This window comes from Chroicocephalus ridibundus, chromosome Z (assembly GCF_963924245.1).
Source record: "Chroicocephalus ridibundus chromosome Z, bChrRid1.1, whole genome shotgun sequence".
NCBI lineage: Eukaryota > Metazoa > Chordata > Aves > Charadriiformes > Laridae > Chroicocephalus > Chroicocephalus ridibundus.
This window is the reverse complement of record NC_086316.1, coordinates 73,271,585-73,292,233: the sequence shown is the minus strand read 5'-3', so window position 1 is coordinate 73,292,233 and position 20,649 is coordinate 73,271,585. Positions and strand designations below refer to the sequence as shown.

Below are 20,649 nucleotides of genomic sequence, written 5' to 3'. Positions count from 1 at the left end.
TGGACCTGTGTACCTCCATAGAGAGAGAGGACTAAATCGTGCTCTCAGAGATATCAGCAGCAAAAAATCCCACTGGCCAAGCCACGACCGCTGTCCGTGAAGTGTCCTCCCAACCCACTGGACTTGATCAGATTTGGCCCAATGGGCCTGATCCAGGAGGTCCTTAGTTTTGAAGTGGGAAGCATGTTTCAAAGTAAAAGCTCTGCAAATATCTTCACGCTGGCTTCCTGCTCTCTGCCACTAGTCATCCTTGTCGGCATGTTTACATTTCCCCTTGCCTGCGGTCTCTTTATCAGGCAATGGGTTTGTTCTGCGTCTGGTATAAAGGAAGTGAGCGCGGGTTTCGCACACACACGTACTGCACACATGCAGCATGCTCAGGATGACACAGACGAGTACAGTATTGAGCATTTTCGCCTTGTTTCTTCATACCACTTTTGGGGAAAGTGGTTGCACCTCAGCAGATGGTGATGGTGAGTCATTTCATCTTCATCTTTCCACTCATGTATGATCTTGAAAAACCTGAGTTAAGAGCTCCAAAATGCAACTGCTGGGTTAAATGTGTTAGCGTTTTAGCCTCCACTGTCTTTCTTTTAGTGTCAGTACTTGAGGCAGATGCAGACCTTGAGGATACTTGTTTAATTTAATTCCCAAGTCTGCTGTCCTTGTAACATCCAAATTCGTATGAAATGAGGGGGACCATAGCTGTATGCACAGGGCACGCGAGAACAGACCTGTTAATCCTCTCTCATTGTACCTGGTGTTCATGTGAGGAGTTACGCCTGGGAGCAGGGAACCACTTCACTCTTCTGCAGTCCACGGTCACTCTGAGCTGCCATCCGAAAGGCATGAAGTTCTGGCTTCTCTTGCTCTTGGCAGTTTCCTCCAAAAAAAATGTTTCAATGTACCTCAAACTTAGCCCAAACTGTTCCACCTCAAAAGCCAAGCTTTTTTCTCTTTTTCTTGAAGCTATTGCATCAGGTATATCTGGGGGATAGTCCTGATCTCCCTCGTAGTACGGCTGAAGCAGTAGCTCAGCCAGGGCGTTCTCACAGCCCATAACTAAAAGCATTCATCCCTTACGCAGCAAAAAGTTATAAATTAATTCAACAGTTTAAATTTCAGCTTATTGCAGATTTCATTGTCTTATTTAGAGAAGTGAAAATTGTTTAGCATCATCAAAATCAAAAATCAAAACAAGAGCAGCAATAAAACCACTGTTTAAGTCTGCTGTCCCTTTTCTCAAAAGGGAGCTGAAAAATTGGATTTACACATCCAGTCCCAGATCTCTTAAACTCTTACTTGCCTAATACTAAACAAACGGCAGCGACAGAGCTTGTTGCACTGTCCCTGAAGGACATGGGGACTCGGTTACTGGTAGTTTTAAGGCTCCGTTCTGTGGGAGCAAAAGAGGTTTTGGTTTTTAGGAAGACAACGTCTGTGTTCCTATGCTATCTCACAGATAGTGAATCTCACTTTTCCCTGGGTGTCATGTATTATAACATGTATGTATGTACACATATGTACATACATACATATATACATAGATAGGATATGCATGTTAAGCTTTTTAATTAGAAGAAAATAGGGAGTGACTCAGAACTCTGTCTAACAATCTTGGTTTTATTTTTTTCTATTTGCCTTTTATTTATACAATCTGCAGCTGTTTAGAACCAGCTTTGGCCAGCAGCTACACGGTGAATGGTCAATCCTAGTGATTTATCACTGGTGTTACTGGGGCTTCCCAAAAGTAGATATGACGGGGCCTTTCCTTGCTTTGTCACTAATCTCCAGTAAAGCATAATTTGCTTAGAATTAAAAACAAACAGATTCAGAAAATCCCCACTGAGCAATTAGCAGCTTTTATGATTTCTTTATGGGTCTCATGGGTTTGGCCAACAAATTAAACAATCCAGGGTAAAATCACCTGTGATGGATGTTTGCCTTTCACTTCGCATCTCCAACTCGCCCTGCTTCCTGGCAAAGTGCCACCAGCCAACGCAGGCATAAGCTCACCCTTTCTTATGGGCAGAAGAGGGAAAAGCTCATGGCTGCGCTTGCCTTCATCTCCTCCTCCCTTCTAAGAGGTAGACCGCTTCCCAAGAGCTGTCCTCCAGCCTGGCAGGGGTGGTGGAGATCCCCAAAAGCCCTAAGAGAGCTACAAGTAGAGCTCAAAAGGGGCATGGGTCGGGGGAGCAGGAGGCAGTAGGCTGTGGGGTTTCATCGGCAGGACGGCTGGCTTCAGTGGTCCTCCTACCCAGACTCGTATGGTTTGTCCAACCCACATCAAAACTGTTGTGATTAAAACAAGCTCTGCCTGAAACAGACCATCACTAGAGATTTCACGTTACTCTGTCCAGGGAGATAGTCACTTATCTCACTTTGGAAATTCTGTCACTGATCCTGCAGGTGCTTAGCAGTGCCTTTGGTTTCACACATTGGTACTCCTTCTGGTGGCTTCAGAGCTTAAAGCTGAAGCATGTCCGTAGCTTTGATATCACTCTTCTCTTGGTAAAGGCTCATGAGATTCCTGCTGTGATCTGAACCATCCAGCCAGGTGTTGTCCAAACCCAAGAGACAACCATCCCTGTGAAGTACCTGCCATGGCTATAGCTATGAGAGCAGTTTTTCTCCCAGTAGAATTCCCCTATCAGGCCCTGCCTTGATTTCAGCAGAGCCAGACTCAAGGGTCTCCCTGGTCCGGGCTTCTCAAGGAAAAAAATTATAATCTTGTAAACTTTTAATTGTGTAAAGAGTCCTTAGCAGTGTGAGTCATGTTGGAGTCATCAAAACCATTTACGTAGGGGACATTTGTGTGTGGTGTTTCTGAGGTTTAGGGAAGAAGTGTAACTGAGGCACATTTACATCAGACAGAAAAATTACTGTCAGCCCGTTGAGGAACCATACCAGATAAAGCATTTCAAATTGCTTGCTTAACAACATTCATGGGGTTTAATTACCATATATTCAATGGTTAGGATGTTATTTCCATGAACAAGGAACCACTTAATCACAATGTGAAAGTTCAATGTCAAAGGGGTAAAGTCAACTTTCCTTCCAGTGTGGCACCAAAAGTGCACTACGCTGGTTAAATATTAAATGGTTGTTTGAGCTGCAAGACAAAACCTTTTACTCTCTTTTCATTTTGCAGTTAGCCTGCTGGAGAATGAAGTAAAATTTCTGTCACTTTTCATTATGCAAAGCATTAATGGACAGCTGAATAACTTTTTCTGATAAGCTATTTATTAATATGGTGATTATCTGTTCTGTGCATTTATGCAAAATCTGGTATGTGTAGTTTGCATATACAGAGAGCACCAAGCGGTCTCTCTGTTATATAAAGGAAGACTAGTCATCCTAATTCATAAGTTTTAATGTTGTCTTGAGGTAGCTATGCGTATAAATAAGGCAGTCTCCTGGTAGTTGCAAGTAAAGTCATAGAGAGGCATCAAATGTGACATATCTGCGCCTGTGGCCTTTGGGTGTATCTATATAAAATATGTGGGGTTTCCATTTTATGTAGATTCATTTCATCTTACTTGTTATCCCCTGAATTTCGAATAGACTTATATCTATATGCATACACTTTTACCCACCAACATGTAACTTCGTGTAATATACATTTCTGTACATGCATGTATGCCCCGATGGCTCAGGGCTGCGTCGGTCAAGACTCTCACCTGTGTGAAACTGCTGCGGGGCTTGTTCTAGGGCTGCTCTGATCTCTGCATCTCTCTCTTGAACGTCGTGGTCAAGTAGAGCAGCTTGTACGGCACCTGCTTTGTCCATGTCTGCGCTGCACAGGTTATCCCCTCACAGCATTTCATTGTCCCTGCCAGAGCCGTGGTGAGAAGGTAGGGCCAGTAATCACTTAGCACCAGTTGCTCGTGGTGGCAAATGGCCACTGTATCTCAGCTCGGGGGATAGGTCTGCCCCTGTGTTCTGGATTGATGCAACATCAGATGGTCTCCCATCCCTCCTACTGCCCACTATGGGTGCTGGTGGCAGTAGTCCCCTTCCTACCCCTGCCCGCACAGCTTTTGCATTTTTCTCTGCATTCCTGATTGACTTATTTCTAATTTAATTTCTTCTCTTATTCGAAACCTGACTCCAGATGCACCTCAGCTCTGAGGCCAGGAGAAAGTACTGCTGACAGTGACCCTGTGGGGTCATGCTCTTGTATTTTAAAGCAATCGAAAAACTCTCCCCTTCTTTCTCACTGCTGTCAAACCAAGACCATTTTAGATCTTTGATGTGCTCCCATGTCAGACAAGTTCTGGGTCTCCCTGTATGCTGGCAGGATTGGTCAGGGATCATAGGACATCACCGGCAGAACTATGCATCACGGTATCCAAGCAGCTGGTCACCCCTCTGTGATCCAATTCACCTCGGTGACAGCAGACAAGACCATTATTTTTTCTGGGAGACATTTTCCATTTGAAATCTTTGCTCAGGCATTTCCCCACACCATTTGTGAGTGTGAATCACTGATACCCCCCAAGCAGCAGAGGTCTCATTCTCCCTGCGGCAGGTGTCCCGTGTGGCAATGGCACATCTGAGGAGTGGGTAGGAGAGGACCAAGAAGGGGACCAGGAATAGTCCCTGGACACAGGGAAGAGGGTTACATATCGCCACAGCTACCCTTAACCACCAGTAAAAGGAGACAGGGGCATTCCTGCCCCGAGGATCTGCTGAAGGGGTCATGGCAATGACCCTTTCGCTCTCCGCTCGGCTACTGTGGGTGAGGTTCATGAAATGAGGCTGAATTGGCAGTTTCCGCTGGAGAGGACTCCTCTCAGACGCATCGGTTTTTGCTTCACTGACCTCATACCTGCTAAGTGTAGGACTTGAGATATATGCTTTTACTCAAATCGCAATTGTTTTATTAGTCATCGAAGCAAATTTGCAGGAAGCCACACATTCTGTCAGAAAGTCAGAGCTTTCCCTCCTGAGCCCAAATTTGTGACATGTCAGAAAACTTCGCAAGTACAACCAAAATGGGGCTTAATTGCTCCATGACACCAAAATACTCTTGGTTTCCTAAAACCATCCATACCATTTTCCAGTATTCACAGGAACCTGGTGGTAGGCCAGACATTCCCAGCACGGGCAGAGGCCAGGCAGGGACAGGGGGACGCTGCCCAGCTGCTCTCAGCTGTCTGCAATGCGGCTGGTCCTCACGCAGGGGCAGCAACGGCAACAGCCGAGCCTGCATCCTTGGCTGTGGGTCTGCCTCTTGGGAGCTACAAGGCGTTTGATGTACTTACAGGCTGTCCTGAGCTGAAATTCCTGTACAAATAACTCCTATTGAAACTAACCCTTGCTCTTGAGTAGGTGTGAGCCTCGAGCACCAGCCCCAGATACCTCTGTCAGTGAACATGCGGATATATCCCCCAGTGCATATTTCTGTTCCCTTTATTGTCAAGAGTGTTTTGGTTCTGGACTTGAATATCCTGCCTTCAATAGGCATCAGGAACACAGGTAGCTCACAAGGGTACCAGCATTTTGTGGTTCCTAATAGGAAAACCTGTTTCAGAAAGTTCTGAGATAATTTTCACATGGAGTAGGTCCTGCTTTTATCCTGGTATAATGTTTATGCGTAACTTTTAAAAAAGAATACCCTGTCCCTGTCTCAAACTTAGGAGGAATTAAACTGCAGAGCGGACAATATATTTTCTCTGTTTTACGCTTGACACTGGGACTTTTTCACAGAGGTTTCCAGGTTGACATCAGCACTCCTCTTTGCCCGTGTTTAGTAGAAAAAGAACAGACATAGGGTGTCTCATCTGACCAAGCCATCTGCAACACAGTGTCTTTTTATAGTTCACAGGTCGATGATGCAGAATGTACCTTTATGCGTGGTAAGTGTGTGGGCTTCACTGGCGTGCAGGGAGAGCAACCTTGAAAGGTGCAAGTGGCTTTTAATTTCATTTTGAACAAGCTTTCTTTGCTTCTTACAAAACAGGTGGGTTGATCCTTTCAGGCAACTACGTAAAGAAACAGCCTCCTATGCAGTGGAGCTGCAAATCGAATGCACTTACAGGTTTGCTTCAGTAACATCCTGCGAATCTCTCCTTAGGGACTTTTGGAGATGACGAGCCAGACAACTTTGACATCAACTGCTTCAGCCAGCTGGAGTTTAAGGATTCCTACAGCAGCCTGACCTGCAATTTTACCGAGCTGCCTCCTCACAACACTAACTATACCTTGGCCCTGTGGTAAGCACTGTCACTCCGTCCTTTGGTAAACTTCTGGGAAGAGAAATGCTAAGCACCAGTGCGTCGTGTTACCGTATGCTGGGAAAAAGGAGCAGGCAAAATTCTGTTTCAGAGTGTTTACCAAGTTTGAATACTATATTCAGCAAAGAAGAAGGGTTTACGGAAACAGAACATAACTCCCTAATAAGGAGCTGGGAGGGTCTGTAAAGGGCATTGTAACGTCTCCAATAGTCCTGATTTTGCCTCTGTTGCACTCAAATACCTGTAATTATGGAAGTAGCCCAGCATGAACCGAGAGCATTTTATCTTTAAATTAAATGTTTTTAAAAGGCCGAACTTAAGCCTTTATCAAGTGAAAAGTAAAAATGTTTTTGAAGAGGCAGATCCTTTCCACAGAACATTCTTTGGCAAGATGGCTGATTTTCCACTGCGGGGAAAATGCCTTTATCTAGGTCAAGACAAAAATTAAGCAATTGTCTTTGCACACACAGACATGTAAAAAACATGCTAGAATGAGCATACAAAACCCCAACAGTTACCAAACACATCAGTCATCTCCACTTCTTGTCGAGGCCTTGAAACTCTTTTCCACCTTTTTTTAACTGATGCAGCTAGCTGAGGAAGCTCGGATTTTATTTCTTTAGCATACTTCTGCTTTTCCTTTTGCCTGTTTTTCCTGAAACTGAAAGTTCTGTGGCAGCCAGCAGAAGTGGATTTTTAATTTTTTTTAATCTTGCTATTCTAATCACTACTTAATTTTTTTCCATCTAGTTTATTAGAATTTTTCTATTTTCGCGGGATTTATTCTGGATTTTGATTGAAATTTTATGGCAGACCTCAAACATGGGAGTCACACAGATTGAGGAACACCCAGATATATTTCCATGTCTGAAACAGTGCCATATGACTCCTTTCATGGCTTGGCTGACTATTTACCCTCTATTTGCCACACTTCAGCCAATAAGAAATTTCTCTTTATCTTCAGTGAGCATCCAAATCTATTGCCCTATACATAAAAATGGCAGAAGTAAGATAATTTTTAAAGATACAAAGGTTTTTAAGACATACATCTCCAATTTAATAATTGCATTTTTTTTCATTTGAGAGCTCAAGGGCTCTAACTGTGATTCGTGTCACTGGATTATTGTGCTAAAAGACCATGAGGGAAAACACTATCAATCTTTTAAACTCCTTATTTGCATGGCATTATTTCTTATTTCACATGGAGTGTCACTTCACTCAATGCTAAATGAACAACAGGGATTTGTCCCTTACTATATAGTTATAGTAACACTGATATGAAATTAACGTTGTGTCACTTCGGTCAACAGTACCAAGGAAGACAGCAATTATGTGTGCTTCAACATGGAGAAACAGGAAGATGTGTATTTCTTACAATTCACTGATATACTCTCAAATAAAGACATTTGTATGAGCTCTGAGATGAAGAGAATGGCCTGCAGGAGTCTGGTTGTAACTGACATTGGTAAGACACTTAACATTTTGGGCATTTTTAAGATATAGGTGTTACTGGGGAAAAAAATAGCCAGGCGCAAAGTCTAGTCATCAATCTGGATGACACAGAGGCACAGTAAAACAGTGCCCTAGCAGGACACATAGCCTCAGATTGGGGTGTTCCCTTTGCTTCAAAGCCAAACATGATTAACCTCCATTCAAAATGCACAGCAGAATTCTGCCTTATTATAACACTCTGCCCAGACCTGGACATAGACCAAATCATGCACATGGGCGAAGCAGCTGTTCCTGAGCGTGGATGAACTCTCAAGCAGAGGTGTTATGTTCATCTCTTGCTAGTGATTGTGCAGTTTCAGGACTGATCACCCCAAGTCTAGCATGAGCACGGTAGCACAGGGACTGCAAGGTTGCAAGATCTCACTTTTTCACACCTAGCTCCTTGGTGGAGCCTGTTGTATGAATGAGGTGCTCAGGCATCCTGCAATGTGGAAGGACCACCAAGAACCTGTGAATGGGCTCATCAAAGCCACATTAGGGACCTGCCTGAGCAAAGAAACATGGAACTAGGGAGAAGAGGAGCTCCTTAGGACTTATTTCTCTTGGGAACAGGTCTCATTTGAGGGTTGCAGAGAAGCCCGTGTAGAGCAGCTCCATTCTGCTCTGGTGCCACATTGCTTTGCCTTCCTTTGGCAATAGGTACTGCGTCATCCCTCTCTTATGAAACATTTCTGCCCCAGTCCAATAGTTTTGTAATAATCTTACAATGCAGCTTATGGTCCTGCCTGGACCATCTCTGGTGGTCACAGAATCACAGAATGGTTCGGGTTGGAAGGGACCTTAAAGATCATCTAGTTCCAACCCCCCTGCCATGGGCAGGGACACCTCCCACTAGACCAGGCTGCTCAAAGCCTCATCCAGCCTGGCCTTGAACACTTCCAGGGATGGGGCATCCGCAACTTCCCTGGGCAACCTGTGCCAGTGCCTCACCAACCTTACTGTAAAGAATTTTTTCCTGATATCCAATCTAAATCTACCCTCTTTCAGCTTGAGACCATTACCCCATGTCCTATCATTACAATCCCTGATAAAGAGTCCCTCCACATCCTTTCTGTAGGCCCCCTTTAGGTACTAGAAGGCTGCTATAAGGTCCCCTCGGAGCCTTCTCTTCTCCAGGCTGAACAACCCCAACTGTCTCAGCCTGTCTTCATAGGCGAGGTGCTCCAGCCCTCTGATCATCTTCATGGCCCTCCTCTGGACCTGTTCCAACAGGTCCATGTCCTTCTTGTGCTGAGGGCTCCAGAGCCGGCTGCAGTACTCCAGGTGGGGTCTCACCAGAGCGGAGCAGAGGGGCAGAATCACCTCCCTCAACCTGCTGACCACGCTGCTTTTGATGCAGCCCAGGATGTGGGTGGCTGCCTGGGCTGCAAGCACACATTGCTGGCTCATGTCCAGCTTTTCATCCACCAGTACCCCCAAGTCCTTTTCCGCAGGGCTGCTCTCTATCACATCATCCCCCAGCCTGTACTGATAATGAGGATTGTCCCGACCCAAGCGTAGGACCTTGCACTTGGCCTGGTTGAACTTCATGAGTTTCGCACAGGCCCACCCTCTATTTCATCCAGGTCCCTCTGGATGGCATCCCTTCCCTCCATCGTGTCGACCGTGCCACACAGCTTGGTGTCGTCGACAGACTTGCTGAGGGTGCACTCAGTCTCACCGTCCATGTCACCAACAAAGATGTTAAACAGCACTGACCCCTGAGGAATGCCACTCATCATCGGTTTCCATGTAGACATTGAGCCATTGACTGCAACCCTTTGAGTGTGGCCATCTAGCCAGTTGCTTATCCACTGAGTGGTCCATCCATCAAATCCATGTTTTTCCAATTTAGAGACCAGGTCTCTCATCTGGAAACTGCAGGCTTTGCATGGAAGAATTAAGTATTTAGGGGTTGCCAAAGGAGTGGGCATAATTTCTGGCTATATGCATTTTCCTGAGAGGAAAGAGGTGTGGGGTCTCTGTTCCTGTGAGAGCTGATGTACCTTACGTGGTGCATTCAGGAAGCCCTCAGTGGCACAGACACAGGTCCCTGCAGGTCTCAGGCACAGACTCCAGCATTTTGGACTTGAGATACTTGCCCGGGTGGTCATTTGACACAGTCTCCTGCAGACCAGGTCAGGTGTGTGTTCATAGTGAGGGCCTGGAGACACAGCCCCCTCTGCTATATCTAACACTGTTATATATTGTCCCTTCTCTGTCCCTTTGCCCTGATGGCCACCAACACTTGTACCCATACGCTCCTCATAGCAGCAGTTTTGCCATGGGGTCTCTGTCTCAGAGCACTAGTTAGAAGGACTGAATTTCAAGTCTTCAAGCAACGCTACCACAGGGGTGGGCATGCTCAGGAATTGCTTTCAAAGGCTAACTGTCACATTCCTAGGAAGTGCCATCCCTGCTGGTCACACTGCTGCTCCAGCAGGTCAAACCCAAGCCCCTCTCAGGACCATGGTGTAAGGACGAGCTGGGGCTCAGCACGAGGCTCACCCAGCTCAGGCCAGCCCTCGCTCAAGATAGGTCACCCTGCAGGGCCTCCAACTTGAAGTGGACTTTTTTCTTTTTTTACTTTTCAAAACCTGTTCATTTTGTAGTAACATTATTCTACTCCTGATATGTTCCTGGTTTGTTATCATTTGCAGTTAAACCTGAAGTACCATTCGATATAAACATCACATACCAAAAGGAGGCAAATGAGTATCTTATTCATTATAGCACACCACACTCATGGAAGAAGTACTTAAAGGACAAATTAATACACCAAATAGCCTATCGGCAGGAAGAAAGTACTTGGAAGGTAAGTGATGATGGATTGGTGATCTTACACTAATATCCAAAATTAAACATTATCAGAAATACCAGTATGAGGTTAAAACCTTAAAGTCTGCATTTCTACTGTTCTCCATCTGAAAGCTTGGAAAGGTGCAATATTTGGCACCTCGAAATTTCATCAGTCAAAATGATTCCAGACCAACAGCACCCATGTCTATTAGACACTTCTCTGGGCTAACGAAGTTTCATTCATTTGTACTTTGCAGTGGGAAGAGAAGACATAATGTAATGAACCATTCTAAGTGTTTGGATGTCTTGCCCTTTGCTGCAGTGGTTTTGCTCTTATTTTCTGTGCTCATGAGTCAGTAAATCATACGACCCCTTTTCTTATTTAGCAACAGCTTATTTGTGTCCCTTTTTCACTGAGCCTCTCCAGGCTTTGGGTGCAGCCCTGCAGCTCTCCCACCCTCTGACCATCTTTCGGGCTGTAGCTGCCTGTGAATTGGATCTGGTTTGGGCTGAGGAGCTGCTGGTGCCTCTGTGTCCCCTGTCACAAGAGCAGCTGTGCAAACACCCATCCAGATGGGAGGTGGTTGAAAGAGTGGACTATACCAGGTTTTTACAGAGGGAACACAGGAGAAGCATAACTAGAAAAAGAAAAGGATTCAGGCAACCAAATACATTCAAATGAAGTGCACTAGAGCAGCACTGCAGAATTTCATCTTCTTTTCTGCAGCTGCTCTTTCAGGATTGTCTTTTTATGCCGCACGAAAGTAGTTTTTCCCCTCTCTCTTCTGAGCCTTCCCAGGGAAGTGTATTTTTCCCACTGCAATGTTGGCAGTAGCAAAGCACAGTTAATACCTCCAGCTGTTTTCCAGAGAGCTTTTACATTAGTCTCTCTTCTCAAAACTGCCTGGACTACCTTGCTATTAAGCTAGACTGATGCTGTGATGACCACCGGTATAATAACCAAAGACACGGAGCAAAGGGCACAGTACTGCAGGGATGCACCTGATCTTGCACATTTTGCTGAAGCTCAAATATACTTCTCCTGTGTCTTCTAGAAAAATAATTGGCATTTTTTTTGTGTGTGTTTAGACAATCAAATCACCATACCTTCAGGTGAAGTTACTGGGGAAAAACCTCAAAAATGACGCATCGTATGAGGTGAAAGTACGTTCGCAGCCCAATGGAGATTATTTTAAGGGCATGTGGAGCGAATGGAGCACTTCCAAAAGCTTCAGGACCGCAAAGGAGCAGCACTCCACAAAGAGCAGTAAGGGCAGAAACCACTTTGGTCCACCTGGAAGAAAGCAGAGCTAGGGGTCCCCGGCTCCCTGGCCAGCCCTGGTGGCAGCAGTGACGAGAGCATGGGGAGGGAAGAGCTCACGGCCACAGCAGGGTCAGCCCTCACAGCACCCCAAGGAAAGGCGACTGTATCGCTCTGGTCTGGGACTGACTCTTCACGTGAAGCTAAATCCTAAATCTCCCCACAAGATCAGATGAAGTGCTGCTGTAAGGGCACGAGGGGGGCAAAGGGAGGTGAAGCCTGACTCACTGCTGCTTGCTGACTGCTGGTGTGCAGGGAGAAGGACCAGCTTGCACTGAGCGTTTTAGAGCACAAAGAGTGGTGGAACATGACCCATTTCAGGGCCCTGGATTTGTGTGTGAACATGGCACGTTAATAACCAATACGATACGGCATAAAACCTCATCATTGCACTTGTAAACATGAATAATCCTTCTGGTCTTTGAGGTCCCTTCAGTCCCCAGGGGCACCTCAGCATTACGTGTGTTTGGAGTTGTGTCAGTGCTGCTGTAAGGATGTGGTGAGCGGTGGGCTTCAACACGCTGGAGGTGACAGCAGACTTTGAGCTGCTTTAATCCAGCCTGAGAACCAGTTTAGAGCTCGGTGAAGTGCTGATGCTCTGAGAGTCTACCTCTGCCCTCCTTCAGCGAGGCAGGAGAAACGCACCACTGAACCAGTCTAATGATAGACAAGTGCAATGATTGGCATTAATTCCTAATTTGTTGCCTGAAGAGACAGTACAGTTACGTTGGCTTAACAGTGAGACATTTACATGCATTGGCCGGTGTTCTTTGTTTTTCTTTAGATAGCAGTGTGGTCGTGGTTATACTCTCCATCCTGGGATTCATGCTGTCCATTGTCATGATTTTCCTGGTCATAACTTTCTGGGAAAATAGGTAAGCTAAGTCTCTTTGTATCAGAAAAAGTGTTGGACGCCAATCCTGTTCTGAAAGTCTTATTGCTTTCCCTGTTATACTTGTGAACTATTCTCTTTCCATCTCTGGACCTGTATATCAAGCCGAAAGCAGGCAAAGAGTAGAAGTGGGCATTACAAGGGAGAGCGTTGGCAGGCAGAAGATGACCTGCCACTTTGAGCAGACTTCAGTCTTGGGCTTGAAACACTGGGACTTTTGGGGAGCTAAAGTCACCACAGAACACTTACAGAGTCAGTGTCTCACTGGAGGCAAATTTGACTCAAAAGCTTCAAAAAAGATCCAGAAAAGAAAGCGACCTGCGGGTTTTAGTAAAGTCCCAAGAGGTGTGGAAACGGTATATGGGGGAGATTGCCTCTTTCCCTTTCACAGGCTGAGTCAGTGGGGTGTTCGCTCTGCAGCGCTTTCAGAAGCAGCTGGGCAGAGCTCTCTGCGACAAGGGCTTGATGGCATCTGCCACAACCACAGCTGGGTCCACATCCAGCCATGTGGTGAAACCAGGCTCCACGTCCCCCACCGAAGCGGTCACAGCAGAAGTGGGACTGGATATACATTCAATATGTGGGCAGTCCTTTGTCTGCATTGGTGGGTTTTTTTCATATATTGACTACACAGCAGTAGATAGATAGATAGATAGATAGATAGATAGATAGATAGATAGATAGATAGATAGATTTTTGAATATAGAATATGTAGGTGACAAATATAAGAAAATTAACAGATACATAGATAATCTGCTGAAACCAGAATGTGAAGTGAAAATGTCCCACGTTTAACCTTAGGAGATGAACTGCTGAAAAAACAGGCTTTTAGACTTTTTGAACACAGACTTTTCCCTTTTAAAAAGAGGAAGCTTTACGACATGTGTGTATATATTCCCACATATACAGACACATATATGAAAAAAAATATATTCATATACATCTATAGCTACATTTACATCACTGCAACTTTGAATGTCGGTTGGGCTATATTCTCTAGATGCATCAGAGCTGAGGGTTTCCAGCAGCACAACACGAGAACTTTGCTAATCAAGGCAGTAAAAATTAGACCTGTGGGACCTTGTGGGACAAGGCTACAATACAGATATCCGAAGCACAGATAGCTGGCCAAAGAGTGGGACAATATGTGGTTCTTTGACTTATGTAAACATGCAAAGGCAAATATCAGCAAATTTGTGCTTTAACCACAGACTTTTTTTCACTTGCAGCAATTGGTTTCACCATGCAAAACCCTGTTAACACAGCTAGATGCAAATGAGCTCTTTGCCAGCATAATTGGCTGCTTTTCCAGTACTTGGTGAAGTGTCTTCCTTGAACTGTGACAATTTGCGCACACAAAAGAATAATGACTATTCAGTGACCTTTATAACTCCTCTTCTCCTGTCTTTGTTTTATTCTGAGGCCTCTCTGTCATTTTTCTGGGTAATGCAAGCCAGCCCGAAGGCTTTGTGAGAATTAGTACAAATGTGAACCTCTGATTCTCAACATGTCCCTCTTTTGCTGCTGTTGAACTCCTTTTTGTCTACTGTTGTTCCAGGATCAAGCCTGCTGTGTGGCCAAACCTTCCTGATCATAAAAAAACTCTGGAGCAACTATGCAAGAAGCCAAAAAATGTATGTACATGCACTGTTGTTTTCACCTAAGTATAGACTAATGGTTACAAAACTAACACTCATGAGAGACAGAACATGCATTTGCTGCATGAACTGAGACATCTTTCAGAAATTACTTCTCCATTTCACTGAAGAGAGACCACATTTGCACAGGCAGATGCTAGTCATGGGTATGGAAACAACAGAAAATTCAATTAGTGCCTGAGCTTTGGCTTGTGCAAAGTAACTACATAGGGATAGAGAACTTTCTATATGAAGAAAGGTTGAAGGAATTGAGCTTGTTTATAGAAAAGAGGAAGCTCTTTTCTATAAATAGAATTGTGATTAGTAGTCACAAACTAATCACAAACTTCCAATATCTAAAGTTTAGGCAGAGAGATGGTGGAGCTGCTCTTGCCACAAGGCTGCATGGTGACAGGACTAGAGGCGACATGCACATGTTGCTTCAGGGCAAACTTCATCTGGGTATAAGAACAAAATTCTTTCTCTCTGGGAACAATTAAACATTGTGTAGGTTGCCCAGAGAAGAGGTAGGTTCTCCTTTGCTGGAAATGTTCAAGGCTTGGCTTGATAGGGCTTTGGATAACCCAATCCAGGTCCTGCTTCTGGCAGAAGGTTGGACCAGTTGGACTCCAGAGGTCCTTTCCAACCAAGATGCTTCGGTGATTCTATGAAACTGTGATCATGGGGCTGGATGAGGACCCTTTGCAAACATCTCTGGTGATGCCCATGTACCCTTACACAGCCAGCAGAATTGCTCATACGCCATGCAGTACATGAACTGCTTTGCCAGATAAAAGCCAGATGGACAAATGATACAAACCGTAAAGTGTGGGATTAACCCATTGCTTTAAAACTATAGTGCGTTATTTTACTATGGAACTCATCGCCTCTATTCTCTCCACTTGGTACATTATTAGCATGTTCTTAATTTAATAAGAGGTCTAAGATGGCTCTCCCACCCGCTGTGCTCCGCAGCACAGGGATTCATAATGTGTGTCAGGAAGCTGTGGCAAACTTTTGCTTCCCTCACTGCTAAATTAGGAAGGTAAAACTGAAAGGAACTGCCTTGGTCGGCAGACTTATTCCTGTGAAACGGCAGGCATGCAACAGATGCGTGGCTCGGGAAAGTCTCTGAAACACCAGTTCCCACCATGTTGCATAGAGCATAAAACGCTCTCCAGTGGTGAAGCCTGCAGGAGGCCACTCAATAGATTCAGATTAAAATGGAAAAGGATTTTAATCCATGTGATAGTTTATTCTCTGCTAATGTATTGTTCAGCTCAGGGTTACTTTCAGAGTTAAAGAAATAATAAATACCCTCTAAAGTCAAATGAATTATCTAAGTATCTTTTCTCTTAAGCTAGTAGCCACTGTTAACTGACCGTGCTGTTCCCTTTGCCATGCAGAATTTTGATATAAGCTTTAATGCAGAGAGTTTTGGTTACGTTCATATCCATAAAGTGGATGGCATTCGAGCAAAAGCTGAACTGGAAAATTTCCTGCAGCCATCAACTGCCCCAGAGACAAACCTTCCAGAAAAATTTAGGAGCGGATCAGACCTGAAGCTGATCCCCGCGATGACAGACAAAAGCAACCTGAACCTGTCTGTGACTTATGGAGGAATCTGGCCAGCTGACGCCCTGCACAGACTCCTGGGCACCAGCCAGCCTGCGGTCACCGAAGGAAACGAAGGCTCCAGCACATACGAGGTGTGCCGCAGCAACAGGGTGCCCCTGTGCGATGATGGTTTCAACCCTTCCTCTGCTCCTCTCCCAGATCCCTCTGGCCAGTCTGGACCAGAGCCCCTCAATGGTGACACTGTGTCCCAGATGCTGCCTACCAGTGAAACGAGGTCACCAAACAACGAGGAAGCCTATGTCACAATGTCTAGCTTCTACAAAATTCAGTAAAACCTTACAGGAATGACAGTGTACCGTTTTTTCCCTAACAAGCAGGACAGTGAAGATTTCTGGTTTGTTTTCATGCACGCTGTAAATTCCCACCTCCGCCACGCAGCCTACTCGCAGTGCAATGGTATACCTGCAAGGAAGTGGGTTCTCACACATTTCAGTTACAAGTGGCCTAAACTTACCTCTCAGCATGTCGGTAGCAATCTCCACTGCAGCAGAAACTAAATTTAATTCAAACTCACTTTAATCCTCAAATTTGATTAATCCAGAGCAATGACACTGCAGTCCTAGCAGAGGATCACAGCATTTCTCGTGAAACTTAATGAACTCTTCTGCACAGCATGTCTCATACAACTTAATGAACTCTTCGTTAATCTCTTGGTTGCAGAGTTAAGCTCTTACTAATGCCTAAGCAATAAATACAGCAACAAATTCAAGTTAAATGGAATCCAATCTCTTTTAAACAGTGGTAGGTCAAGAGTAACCCCTCTGCAGCCAGTGGAAGTCCATGAGTTTGCAAAACACCAGTAACCCAGACTTGCTATCAAGAATTAGTTGCCTGGGGACAAGGCTCTTTGCTGAGTCCCCAGGAAAAAGGGCACATGGACTCACTTTAGGAAAATGTTTTCTCAGACTGATTTTTTTTCTTTTCAAGAGAGACAGATTAAAACAAAGCAAAATCCTACATTCCACTACTTTTTGTTGTTGGTAAAGATCTGCTCAAGCCAATTTTAGGATCCACAGGTACTTCTGTTAGTGCTATATATTAAAGAGTTTCAGTATTTCATGTACTAGCAATGTTTATCTAAGAAAACAGAACAAAACCAATGAAAAGCAAAGGCCCATCTCTTCCTATAAACTGAATTGGGGCTGTAAAAGGCAAGATGCTGTCTTTCTCTGTGGCTCTTCTGCAAGCATTAGCGCAGAATTTAAGTACTTTCCAGGACAAAAGGGCTCAGTGACCTTGTTTGCTTACAAGCATTATTCCCAATAGCTGTGGCTGCATGACAGTACTTTGAATTTGGCCGGGCAATGTTCTCATGCAACCTCTGATTTAGGAAGATGGATGGAGTGTCACGGATCCTGAGAGTGATCAGAAGACCTATGTTTTTTTAAAAATACTTTGTAAATTTGCCTGGAGTAAAAAAGTGCATTTTCTACTTTTTTTATTTTATTATATTTTATTTTATTTTATTTTGCATTATGATAGGGGAGGGCATCCTGTCCCTTTCCATTCACTTTTCTCTGGACTGTCTGTCCAGGTCTAAGGGGATCCCCACGTGCTGCCACGCAGAGATGGCTGAGCCACTTCACCGTCCCTCTGGGATGCTGGGCATGGAGCACACGCTTGGAGATAAAGCTGCTAGAGTCACACGGTTGCATGACAGCCAAGCAGTGTGGCCAAGGGAAATCCAAGCCACTTTGCTGTGCTCTGGGACCAGGGTTCACCTCACTGTGCAGTCTCAGTTCCTCAAGCTGCTTGAAATTCTCCTTTACTGAAAAATACATTCACAGAGCCAAAGCCGAAGAGAGTCCTCTCATCCTCAGAGCTGCTGGAGTTTGTTCTGACTGGTGATAATCACTGAGGTGTCGCTATATTTAGTGTAGCCTGCTGGAGGAGAACAGCACTCCCAAGACAGCACTCCACCTTCTCCGCCTCCATCTGACACCAGGGAAAACTTACCGTCCCGGCGTGCAAAGGGGACGAGGATTTGGCTCAAGGCATTCAAGTGACATTTTACAGAATTGTTTTTATTGCTGATTCTCACTGGATGAAACACTGATTAATGCAGTAGAAAAAGACGGAAGCCCTGGACATTAATTTGCTTTATGATGCTTGTATTTCTTTTTTAAAAGAGCTGCTGGTAATGCTCACACTGTGCTGGCTTGCACAGTGTGATTGTGGATGCAGACAGAGTGTGCTGGAAAGACATCCTCTTCCAGTAACACAGCAACAAGCAAAAAGGGAACAGAAGAAGAAGCAAAAGCGCATTGGATATATCCTGTACAGTATGTGCTATGCTTGTTTTAAACTCATACATGCATTTTTAAGGATTAAAAGGGACGTCACAAATAACAAAGGTCTATTTGCACTATTTAAGTAGCACGATATCCATGTGTGATACTCTTTCTGTTTGTCCAGAAAGGTATACTGCTCTTTAATAAAGGAAAAGTAGTGGAAACCTCCTATTTGCTCTTTAGTACTGGAAAAGTAGCAAAAATCCAATGTTTATTTACTTTAATCACTCTGAAATAGTTATATTTTTCCTATGTAGTACTCATATTTTTCCAGAGCTGCTAATGTTTAAACATTCATTCTGTTCTCTATGTCTTATTATCTTATTTAATCAGATAACATGTAACCTTGGTTTTATAATGTTTTTACCATATTAAAGGGACATGGCTATTTGCATGACCAATTTATACTGCTGTAATTCAGTCTTCTAATATACATCTATTCGGATAGGACTTACTCTGCCCTCACTAAACTTAGGATAACTCCATGGGCTCTACCTAGCTTCAGGCAGGATAAATCCCAAATAAAGCCAGACAGCTCAGAGGCCTGAAAGCACTGTAGGATGGCAGCAAGCATCACCCTCCCTTCATCGCCACCACCACCTTGTGAGCCAGGGAAGCCTCTCTACAATTCCCGTCCCTATGTTTTGGACCGGGCATGCCTTTGTTCACCCTGGCTCTGATTGCCATCCAGCCCTTCTTACCCAGAAAAGAGAGCGGTAACAGCTCTGGGAATCAGGTGAGTGAAGCCGATCTCCTGCCAATGGCTCGCGCTCGCTCAGGTGGGACAGAAGCTTTGCCCAAGCCCCCCGTGTGCAGCTCTGAGTCCAGACCACGAGCACCAGAAAAGAAGAAAACCCCTTAGGCTTGTGATAGCGTAGGTGTGGGTACAGCAAGGCAGAGTCCCACATAGGCTGTGTCCTCAGGGATGTTTCTTCATTAATACACTGCTGTGCAATATGCAACTGATAGAAAACAAAGCAGCCTTTCATTAATTACGTTCATCCCAATGTAGCTGTTCTTATTGGAGGATATAGGTGAACCCACGCCAGGCACAGGGGTTGCTTTGTTCCAGGCATGCACCTGGGTATATGATGAAGCCTGTCCACAAGAGTATCTTTCCAGGAGAGCAGCAGCAAGCACCGACAAATCCAGGGTTGTTAAAGTTTGGCATTACTGTTTCTAAAGGGCCCTGGCTCACAGAAAGGGCCATGGAAGCTGTCAATTGAACCACATCCAATTGCTATCAAGCCAATGCCAATGACTGAATCATTACGGCAGTGCTAAGTCCTGTCAGGCTGAACTTTCATGAGTGCTAATCTCCTCTGAGATAACTCTGTTTGGGGATTAGGCTGCTCTGAAGCATGCAGAGGCTAGCATTCTCCTTTGACAATCTGGCCTGAACGGTGGGAGCTAAATCTTTTGGAAAAATTGATCCCGGACTATTTTGCAGGTGCTGAGTACCAATATTTGAGTAGTCTTATTATCGGCATCCCTGAACATCATATGTGGTTTTAGAGACATCAGCGTAAATTTGATGGGTACATGCAGATTTAAAAACTTTCATCTTTTTGGAAAAAAAGAAACCCAAATATGCATCAAAGCCAGATGCACCGCAGGCACTTCTGGTCCATGGCTAGCTTTTAGATGCATAGTATGTATATGAAGATACAGGCACAGCTACGTTTTGACACTTCACCATGTCAGGACCGTGTAGTTTCCTTTTTCTACAAGACAGATTTTCCCCCATATCTGTTCACAAATTCCCTTCTGACTCAGCATCCGCACAGGGGTATAACTCATCTTTTCACATACTCCATGCACCTACTTTACTTCAGCATAACCTTTCTCCTCCACACTTTCTGCCTCCTGTGCTCATACTCAGCCACACAAACGAAAAGATCCCGGTGACCCTGGTTTCTATGGAGCTGGAGCCACCTCCTCCTCTCTCTGCACATAGCCATCAGGCTCCGCCATCTCTTCTGTGCTCATGGTGCATCACAGCCCCTCTCCCGTCTTCATTTCTCCCTTCATCTATGCGCTGCTCATTTGCACCATGCAAACATCTCCTAGTGGCACGCAAATGCTAATCCATGAAATAAAATAAGTCTTTTGTCAGTTATAACACTGAGTCACAGTCTAACTTTAATGATGCCGAAAAACATTAATTACCTCCCAAGGCAATACTTGTCCCCTCCTGAATTTATTAGCTTGTTTACCAGATCTTGTCCTCTTGTGCATGTTCATTAGAAAGGCTGATAAAACACACAGAAATGCTGTGTGTGTCAGTGGGGTGGTAGAAGACCAGGCAAGCGTGGGGAGGCAGGGAAATTGTTTAGGCCAG

General features: G+C 44.8%; 1 protein-coding gene across 1 annotated transcript; it reads left to right on the top strand.

Moving 5' to 3' along the window:
* Positions 1 to 300: 300 nt before the first annotated feature.
* On the top strand, positions 301 to 18,679 carry IL7R (interleukin 7 receptor). Its single transcript, XM_063320264.1, has 8 exons — positions 301 to 473; positions 6,080 to 6,218; positions 7,550 to 7,704; positions 10,391 to 10,545; positions 11,619 to 11,796; positions 12,635 to 12,725; positions 14,301 to 14,376; positions 15,786 to 18,679. Exons 1-8 carry the CDS (start codon positions 374 to 376, stop codon positions 16,287 to 16,289), a joined length of 1,398 nt encoding a protein of 465 aa, XP_063176334.1. The 5' UTR covers positions 301 to 373; the 3' UTR covers positions 16,290 to 18,679.
* Positions 18,680 to 20,649: the final 1,970 nt, after the last annotated feature.